Source organism: Polypterus senegalus, chromosome 17 (assembly GCF_016835505.1).
Source record: "Polypterus senegalus isolate Bchr_013 chromosome 17, ASM1683550v1, whole genome shotgun sequence".
Taxonomy (NCBI): domain Eukaryota; kingdom Metazoa; phylum Chordata; class Cladistia; order Polypteriformes; family Polypteridae; genus Polypterus; species Polypterus senegalus.
The window spans coordinates 1,147,515-1,157,422 of record NC_053170.1 but is presented as its reverse complement, the minus strand read 5'-3'; the positions used below and the strand labels follow the sequence as shown (position 1 = coordinate 1,157,422).

The window sequence follows — 9,908 nt, the reverse complement described above, 5'->3', positions numbered from 1 at the left end:
ACAGCTGCTGAGCCCTCTTGGGCGGGTTTTCCGCTACACCCAAAGAGCACCTGGAGCACTTCCAGTGGCGTTATAAAAGGAGCCAGCAGTCATTACTCCGGGAGCCAGAGTTGGGAGGGAGGGAGACGAAACTTGGCTGGAGGAAAAAGGAGAAAGAGAAGAAGAAAAATGTATTTTGTGTTGTGCCTTTGGGACACGAGGAAGACGTGGCCCCCAGGCAAAGAACATAAAAGTTGATTTATTTTTATAAGTGTGCCTCCGTTGTCTGTCTGTGTCGCGTCCGGTGCCAATATAGCGCCTTCTCCCCCCTTTTTTTCTCCAAACAGACCTTTGCACTTTGTGGCCAAAAAGTTCTGTTTTGACTTCATCAGCCCGCAGGACTTGTTTCTAGAACGCATCAGGCTTGTTTAGGGGTTCAGCTGCTGACTTTTGGGTTTAGACACAGGAAAGGTTCTCTTCTGCGGAGTCTACCATGAAGGCCGTATGTGTGGAGGTGTCGCTGCACAGCAGAACAGTGGACCACCATGCCAGAGTCTGCTAAATCTACCTGGAGGTCTTTTACACTTAAACGGGGGGGCTTTGGTTACCTTTCTAGCAATCCAGCCATGATGTTTTCTTGGTCTTCCAGGCCTCAACTTGACCTCCACCATTCCTGTTAACTGCCATTTCTTAACATCATGAACTGAGGAGACACCTTTGCTATCTTCTTGTCACCTTCTCCTACTTTGTCAGGTCGGGTCAGGGAGCAGGCACTGGCACAGCATGTCACCGCACCCACCACATGACAAAACAGCTCAGGATCCAGATTGGCATAGGATGGCAGACACGTGGTCAAGTCCGACCCTCAGCAAATGTCCCTCTGTGTGCCGCAGCCAGGTGTTACATGGGAGTCCCCTTGGCCTGGCCCTCAACAATGAGCTGGATCATCCTTGGGTAATCATGCCACATGGCCATAGTGGTGTAACTGACGCTCCCTTACAATGCAGGTAAACGTGCCTCATTCGGGGGTCCGTGAGCAACACAAAGTCAAACCAGAGACACACATGAAGGAGTCAGTCTTCATCTCAGGTCACACAAACAGGAAGCACCAGGACTCTAAAGACTTGGACCTTCATCCTTTTACAGAGATATCGGGGGCACCACATACCCCTCAGTGACCTCATGACCTCCCCATGCTCTCCCAATCCGTCTACTGACTTCATAGGAAGAGTCACCAGAGTCACATGAATGTCATCGCTGAGGTAAGCAAACCTCTCAATGACGAGGTCGACATTCTCTCCTCCGACAGACCTGCTGCTGATGGCCATGCCCAAGGGGTCATTAATGGCTTTGTGAGTGTCACTTCTTTTATTGTTCATAGTTCTTGGCAGCTGCTTAGAGGAGCCCATGGCTGCTGATTGTTGGGACGAGGTGTGAGGAGTCTGAGAATTTATACAGCTTTGGGGTCTCCCATCGATGACTGTGAACAAGCTGTAGTCCTGACGAGCTAATGAAGGTCTGAGACCACCTTGATCAAAGTTATCTGAGACCTCAGATATCTTGGGGTGCCCAAACTTTTGCACATTGCTCTTTTTTTTACTGTAAAATTTTACAAAACAAAAACAACACACTAATCTGTACTAAAATGCTGAGAAGAAATGCGTCATCTTTGCCGCGATGCCCTTTGGTGGTCAGTCCATCTTCTGCTCACTGAACTATCCACAGTAACGGACATTTTAAGCTGCACATTTGACTAACTTAGCAGCAGCAGCCGCACTTCCCAACACGTCGACCACCTGAAGCTAAAACCTGTTCAGGCCCAGCCAGGACTTGGATGGCAGACCACCCTGGAGAAGTGTGGGCTGCTGCTGGAAGAGATGGTGTTGGCGAAGGCCTGTGGTCTGAGTGTGGATCCCAATGCCCCAATGCAGTGATGGGGACACCGTGATGTCAAAATGGGAAGACGTAAAACTGGGGTCCTGACTCTGTGTGGCCATAAGGGATCCCTGAGCATCCCGGTGTGCAGGTTAAACTTCTCAACCCAGCCTGGTCGTTCAGCCCCCTAATCATCCCCTGTCTCTCACCTAACAATAGCAGCTCATGGCTGGTGACTGTCCTGTCATCACATCAGGTGGATGCTGAAGTGGCTCCCCACACACTTTGAGAACAGAGCTATATAAATGTAGAGAATTATTATTATAAATTATTATCCTACTTTTGAGCCCTTGTATCCCATTAGGAGGTGAACACCTGGGGTCGGTTGACGTGGCCTGCACAACTTCAAGTCCTTCTGCTTATTTTTTCTGCAGATACCTACTGGTTTACTTTTTAGCATAAGGGCAGCAGTTCCTGCACAAGATGTCCTGAAAATTAGGGTTTCAGGTTCAAGTCTTGCATTGCAGGATATCAAGACGAGTTCATCGGTGTGTCGTATGTGGGTTTTCTTATACCTGAAGTGACACCAAAGTGCTTAGAAGGAATTCTTAGGAACCCAAGATTAGCACTGAATTGGGAGGCAGCGGTGCCAACCGCCTTCTCGAAATATTCTGAATAATACCAAACAATATTTCAAAATGTGTGGCGTGAAGTCCATGGATTTGATTTCTGAGTTTTAAGGAAGGCCATCGCTCCCAAACGGTGCGTTTCCTAATTTGTCCAGCAGAGAGCGCCATTTCTTTTCTTTGACTTTTCTCACTGAACGGTCGTCACTCAATTCCAGGATTTTTTTTATTATTTATTCGCAGATCTGAACCTTTTCTTGTTTTTTTAACTAATAATTTACGATTTTCTTTCCACGTTTGAAAGCACGTGTCGTAATTAACTGCTCTTATGTCGACCTTGTGAATATTTTGAAAAGGTTCTTTAGTAGGTCAGTACCCAAAAATTGGTGCCGATAAAAATCAAGATTTCTTTCAATCCGAGCCGTCGGCATTCAGACCCGTTAATAAGTATGATGACACAGTTCAGCCTCGAACCGATTCTCTTACTCTGCTCTGCCTGGTTTCAGCAGACGTTGCACGTTCTCCCCGCTAACGATCTGCTGGCCCTTTCAGCCCATTTGTGTTTTGTGCAGGAGTCGGGCCATCAACAACGGGAAGGCGGGGCCGGCTGTGATTGACATTCGAACCAACGTATAGGATTCGTATTACTTTATTTATTCAGTTTGCTGCCCGCCCACCTGGCCTCGAGTAGCCCTGTTATAGCGTGCCTTTTCAGCCCTGCAGCCAATCACGGGACGCGCGTAGCGGTCTGCAACATCTCGTTGAGTGGCAGGGCCTCGTCCAATGAACAGCGCCGCTGGTGGCGTCCTCTGCGCGGGTAGCGAGTGTGGGTTTTGTTGTCTCCAGCCAAGAGATTTTCTGCTTAGTTTGACGTCGACGGCGGGTCTCTTCCAGACTTGCAGTTTGCCGATTGACCTCAGCAACCGACTTTTTGTGTCTAAAAGGTAGCGCTTACCGAGGGGGACGCGACTTTTTGGCGTGTACCGGGAGGAATGACGTGTGGATAGACGAAGCGAGGGCCATAAGAAAGGGGCCTGCCTGCCCGGTCACGCCGGCACTAGAGCGTGTCGCTGTGGCCGAACCAAGTGTTCGCTGAGCCCGCCTCGCTTCAGTTTCAGCTGCTGTCGAGCTTCCTTTTTTTTTTTTGCTGTTTTTGTTTGCCTTTTTCTGCCCCATCATTGTGTTGAATTACGCGTGCCACTCCCCGAGCCTCAACATGTCTCTTCACGGCAAGAGAAAGGAGATCTACAAGTACGAGGCGCCCTGGACCGTCTACGCGATGAACTGGAGCGTCCGGCCGGACAAGCGCTTTCGCCTGGCGCTGGGCAGCTTCGTGGAGGAGTACAACAATAAGGTGAGTGGAACAAAGAAAGCCGACGGAGGAGCGGGTTATCCGCAGGCCACGAGGGAAGCGACGTTCAGAATCCCCGCCCCCGGTCATAAACCTTCTTCCAGCCGTGATCGTTAAACGTTTCCGGGCTTGGGATTCTTTGTCGTCCGCCGATTGAATTTTCCAACCGGGCGCGTCCGTTTTATTTTAGCCTCCGGCGGTGGGCCTGACGCGCATCTGTCAAACGTGCAGACTCGTCCATCAAATCGGCCAGCTGTCAGCAGTGCGCCGGTCCGATAGCAGGCGCCACACGCGCACGGGGGGATCCAGTCCCTCCCATCCCATCTCGAGCCTCGCACGGCCGCTGCGCGCAGATGTGATCGGCTGTCGGGTCACGACGCTCGCAGAGTTCACAGAGCACAGTCGGGCTAGCATCCCACATCCTGTTTGCTTTCGGTGGTCCTGCTTTAAGACCACAGAGCAGATTCACACTTGCTGCGTACTCTCCCTCGTCGGTGCACACAAGTGTAGAGTAAAGCAGGCCAACAACATAAGCAAGAGAAATAGGGTCCTGTTAAGGGGGTAGGGGTACTTGTATTAGTGAGACCCTGCCCAGAAATAAAGATCCAAAGAGACCAACTGAGTTCTTCTTTAATAAACCTCGAACTGATTAAACGTGTCGTCTTTGTGCCCTCCAACTCCATCTCGAAGTTTGCAGGTGTCACAACAGTGGTGGGGCTGATGTCCCCTTGCAGCTAGCTTCTCAGCCCATTGAGATGAAGTCCGTGGGTGGGCCGAGTGGTGCTCAGATCAGACCCTCCACACAATATAAGCAAAAGAAGTCGTCGCTGACTTCAGAAGGTGAGGTTTAGTAAAGTAAAGGCTCCGTTCAGCTTAACATCAGCAGAGGCAGTGGAAAGGGCGTCCAGCTCTAGGCTTCTGAGGGCCTCGCATGGCCCACTAACCCCATTTATGTGGCACAATAACGACTGGTCAGGACAGCTTTGTGGGGTCCTCCTGCAGTGCACCGACGTCCATTTCAGTGCTGCCCGCTACCTGATGTGCAGCTGGTATGAGGGCTCTCCAGGGGCATATTGACAGGGGTGGGTCTACCATCCTTTCCCCCTTTTCCCAGAGGCTATGAAGCAACCAAGTCTTGCGCTGAAATGAAGAGAATTCCATGCTGCTTTAAATGACCGCGCACACTGCACTATTAAAAGTACGATCAGCTCTCTGTAAAGCGACCTGTTGGGGGGTCTTTGGTCATTGACATGGCACTGAAGATCATTGTCTCCCAGTTGGCATCCTTGGAGGCAATGTACCATGCCCATTTCCTCTGCAGGGCACCCCAGCCGTCAATTTGTTTACCTTGCTGTCCTCTGGTAGGCGCCGTCGGGCCTCGTCATTCCCACATCTGGACGTACAGACTGACTTCTTCCCCAGAGCTGATACTCCAGCCGTACCCCCAAAGTGAAGTGTTAAGCTTTACACTGGAAGTGTGTGTGTGTGTGTGGATTGGAGACATGGGGTCTTCTGTCACGAGTTTATTTGAAGTACCAATGCTGTAAGTTGTGTCGAGAGTGAGCAGGAGGGGCTCGTGTGTGTGTGTGTGTGTGTGTGTGTGTGTGGCTGGCTGTACGTCAGCATTCCATGTTTATTGTGTTTGGATCATTGGGTCACACAAACCCCTGCACCACCATAAATTGACGGTTCATGTATACGTGTGTGTGTGTGGATAGGAGACATGGGGTCTTCTGCTCACTCTCGACACAACTTACAGCATTGGTACTTCAAATAACAAGCTCGTGACAGGAGGGGCTTGTGTGTGTGTGTGTGTGTGTGTGTGTGTGTTTTAGTCTGTAGTGCCCTTGTGAGACCTCACAGAGGAGATGCACACATTCCATTGGACTGTGGGCAATGCCAGTAATAACAGTAAATCCTAAATATGTGACCACAGATGGCACGACCCGTGGATGTGATTTAAGTGCATATGGCACACGCCAAGGCGTGTCAGTCAGAGCCACACACATACATACAAGAACACACGAGCGCCACGCCAACATGCTGCTTGTGATGGTTCGAATAACACTTTCATTTTTATTTGTAATTTTCAGTTTTAGTTGTCATTTTTCTTTCCTGCTTATTGATGTTGGAGCCTTCTAGTTGACAGGAGCTTTGTTTGCCAATCTTGTGTTTGTCACTGAGCTTCTTCTGTATAAACGGGAACTTACGGCTTCTTGGAGCAGAATTTGGCTTTAGACCTACGGTGACAACGAGGATGATGAAGATAGTCGACAAGAGTGGCACAAGTGCCATCTTGATGTGCACCCCTTTGCATTTGAATGGCCGAGGAGTTTTTCATGGCATTCAGCTTCCTGCACAATGCTGATGCTCTCCTGACGGCTGCCATACGCTGGCGACACAGAACACAACTTCTAGCAGTTGCTGATGTCGTCCCTTGGCGGATGCCCGATTACACGACTCCATGACGATTTTCCAGCCCCGTCGTGCTCGTCCCGTTTCCCGATGGAGCTGGCGCCATATGAGTGCTGTCCAGGTCTAGCGAGTTCAGCTGCAGTCCCTTGTTCTTCTTTTGTATTCGAAGCCCCTCTTCTCTTGGCCATGCCCAAATCACCCACATTCCTTACCCGTCATGGCTGCATTTCCGTGAATTGTACTTCCGGCTGGGTGAAGTGGCCTGTCTTATCTGCCAGTCTTGTGGTGCACCTGTGTTCACAGAGACCCCTTTGTCACTGAAGGCAGGCAGCAGTTACTCCGCTACGTGTGGTCGCAGGCGGGCGCCCGAGTTCCTCACAACTGCTTTCATCCCTTGGAGGTTTAGTGGTGGTCAATGCATACGACACAACTTTGGGGTCCTGAGACGATGAAAAGTGCCTTTGAGCCTGAGCAGGCCATGTCATGTCACTTATTAGCTCGGGTATTCTTGCCGGACATGGTGACCGCACATTTCTGTCATTGGTATGTGACCCGTTTACACTCCTGACCTTTCATTTCAAGACCTCCAGAGTGGGAAATGTCAGTAAGATGCCCCCTTACTAGCACGGAAGTTACAAGCCAGACAAGAAGGTCTCAAATGGCCTTGTCTGTGAAGGTTGGACACGTCGTTCCCCATTCAGGGTCGTAGCTGGCCGAAGCCTGTCCGGGCACCACTTGGCACAGGGCAGGAAGCGTCCCTCGATGGAGCACAAGTCCTTTTTAAGGTCCACATCTACAGTCCATTAGCAGTTATCTGTTCACCTAACATGCATGTCTTTGGAGGTGGAGGTGGTTGAGAATGTGGTCCACCACGGGTCACCGGGCCTGTGAGTTGGCAGCACTGGCGCCAGCCTCTGCACCACTCCTCTTTGTTTCAGTTCCCGTCGTGCTTGAAGATGTCTGTCCTGACTTGAGCCTGGTACTCCTTTATTTCAGGTGCAGCTCGTAGGCCTGGAGGAGGAGAGTTCGGAGTTCATCTGCAGGAATACCTTTGACCACCCGTACCCGACTACTAAGCTGATGTGGATCCCCGACACCAAGGGCGTCTACCCAGACCTCCTCGCTACAAGCGGGGACTACCTGCGCATCTGGCGGGTGAGCACTTGTCCTGCAAGCACGTGAAAGTGTGGCATAAGGTGGCTCCCCACAGGATTCACCAGCCTGCCCACTGGCCAAGTGGCACTGCATGCCTTCTGTCTCATCTCTTGTGGATGATGTCCCTTTGCAGGTGAGTGACACCGAGACACGTCTGGAGTGCCTGTTGAACAACAACAAGAACTCGGACTTCTGTGCCCCGCTCACATCCTTTGACTGGAATGAGGTGGACCCTAATCTGTTGGGTAATCTCTTGTCATTTTGCATTGAGATCTGGATATGCTGCCACTCTGGCTGCAGGGCGTGTGTCTTGAACCCGGGTGGCTAACGTCATTAGTCCTCTCTCTGTCTCAGGTACGTCGAGCATTGACACAACTTGCACAATCTGGGGCTTGGAAACCGGCCAGGTCCTGGGAAGGGTCAATTTGGTTTCCGGCCACGTCAAGACGCAGCTCATTGCCCACGACAAGGAGGTAATGCCGAGCTCTTGTTAACGAATGTCTGATTGGCTGAGCTCCCTACGGTTTGATAACGTGCTGCCGCCATCTCTCTGCAGGTGTACGACATTGCATTCAGTCGCGCTGGCGGAGGTCGTGACATGTTTGCCTCTGTAGGGGCCGACGGCTCGGTGAGGATGTTTGATCTTCGGCACTTGGAGCACAGCACCATCATATACGAAGACCCTCAGCACCATCCTCTGCTGCGCCTGTGCTGGAACAAGCAGGACCCCAACTACCTGGCCACAATGGCCATGGATGGCATGGAGGTAACCGTTTGAAGGAGTCTGCCCTGTGTTTGAGTGGCATGCTGCTCAATGCCTTGCACGGGTGCCATCCCTCCTGTGCCCTGTTGTCAGCTCGGGCTTCTCGGACTTGGCTTCACCGTAAGTGTCTAACGTTGCTTTTGCAGGTTGTTATTCTGGACGTTCGAGTTCCCTGCACGCCAGTGGCCCGTTTGAACAACCACCGAGCATGTGTGAATGGCATTGCGTGGGCACCTCACTCTTCCTGCCACATATGCACAGCAGGTAAGTGTTTGGGTAGCTCGGCACGTAACGGGGTTTGTTCTGGGGTCACCAGTGTTGCCCCCTTTAACTTAGAGCTTGTGCTCCTCCTTTGTAGCTGATGACCATCAGGCACTCATCTGGGACATTCAGCAGATGCCACGCGCCATTGAAGACCCGATCTTGGCATACACTGCCGAAGGGGAGATCAACAACGTGCAGTGGGCCTCCACCCAGCCTGACTGGATAGCGATCTGCTACAATAACTGTCTAGAGATCCTCCGAGTCTAAGCGGAGCCTGCATGGCAGCGCCACGGCTGCCCGGACTTTCCAGAAGAGTCTGGACTGTAAACTGGGACGTTGCTGTCCTTTACTTTTTTTTTTTTTTTTTGGTTTTAGTTGCTACATATAATTAATAAAAATAACAAGGAAAACAAATGTGGACATGTTTGGCACAAGACGATGGCTCCTTTTGTTATGTCGCTGCATTGAGATCAAGCGCCAGAGAGCCCCGTCCTTCATGACGGCCGACTTGTTGAGCCTGACCGAGAGCGACCCGCCAAGAAGGAACGAGCCGAGGAGTCGTGTCTGGTGACAGAAAGGAATTCAGTGTTTCTGAACTCTGCGGGGGTCTCTTGTGTCGAGAGCGGGCGTGCAGTCGTGAGGCACCGTCATGGCAGATGCTTGGCAGTGCCAGTCTGAAACAAATTACAGTCGTTCAAGCAGATGACCCTGGAGCACACCTGGAAGGACTTTCACGGTGGGCTTTGGCGTTGACTTATGCCAAGGATTACTTCCAGTAGCCCTGAAAATATACAAGGGGTGGTGCAGATCCTCCTCCTTCTTCTTCTTCTTCTTCTTCTTTGTAATATTTTTAGCAAAATTTCAGTCAGACTGTCAAAAGTCATCATGTTATGTGGCAAAGTGGTTGTACCATTTTTTTGCGTACCACCTTATCTGGGCGATTCTGTAATAGCAGCATGGTACTGTGTACTGCTGAATGGGGTTGGGGTTGGGTGGACCACCTAAAGTGTAGTCGTTGAGATGAAGTGAAGGTGCGCCTTGCCGAAGGCCCCTCTGCCCTTTGACGTTGTAATGGCACAGTGGCCAGGTCAGTCACGTCTCGATTCTTTTCTTTGACAGGTGGGTTTGCCGACCCCCTCCTTGGCACCACCCTAATGGCGTCACTTTCAGCAGCGTTAATCTGCTATTTTCAGTCTGTGCCACTCTTGCCCTTGTTGAGCCGTTTCCAGGATGCCTTGTGGTGATAGAGCTGCTCCCTGGGGGGTATGGGGGGTTTGGTTAAAGTGTCCCCAGCTTTGCCCTTGACACTTGATTTGGGGGTCTCATGTGGTTCTGCATTCTCCTTTGCTTCACTGCACAGACTTGATTTGTTTTCTGTGTGTGTGTGTGTGTGTGTGTGCACGCACTTATGAGGACTTGTGCTTTTCACGCCTGGTTACAGCTGTTTATATTCCAAATAAAGCCTTTTCCCAGAATCCTC

General features: G+C 51.0%; 1 protein-coding gene across 1 annotated transcript; it reads left to right on the top strand.

Moving 5' to 3' along the window:
* The first annotated feature begins 3,212 nt into the window (after positions 1 to 3,212).
* dcaf7 (ddb1 and cul4 associated factor 7) lies at positions 3,213 to 9,908 on the top strand. Its single transcript, XM_039739821.1, has 7 exons — positions 3,213 to 3,834; positions 7,243 to 7,401; positions 7,535 to 7,646; positions 7,756 to 7,874; positions 7,958 to 8,167; positions 8,311 to 8,428; positions 8,523 to 9,908. Exons 1-7 carry the CDS (start codon positions 3,697 to 3,699, stop codon positions 8,693 to 8,695), a joined length of 1,029 nt encoding a protein of 342 aa, XP_039595755.1. The 5' UTR covers positions 3,213 to 3,696; the 3' UTR covers positions 8,696 to 9,908.

Coding starts and splice junctions, on each gene's coding strand:
- dcaf7 (XM_039739821.1), top strand. CDS start 3,697: ATGTCTCTTCACGGCAAGAGAAAGGAGATCTACAAGTACGAGGCGCCC. Junction 7,875..7,957: donor TCATTGCCCACGACAAGGAG/GTAATGCCGAGC, acceptor ATCTCTCTGCAG/GTGTACGACATTGCATTCAG. Junction 8,429..8,522: donor CTGCCACATATGCACAGCAG/GTAAGTGTTTGG, acceptor CCTCCTTTGTAG/CTGATGACCATCAGGCACTC.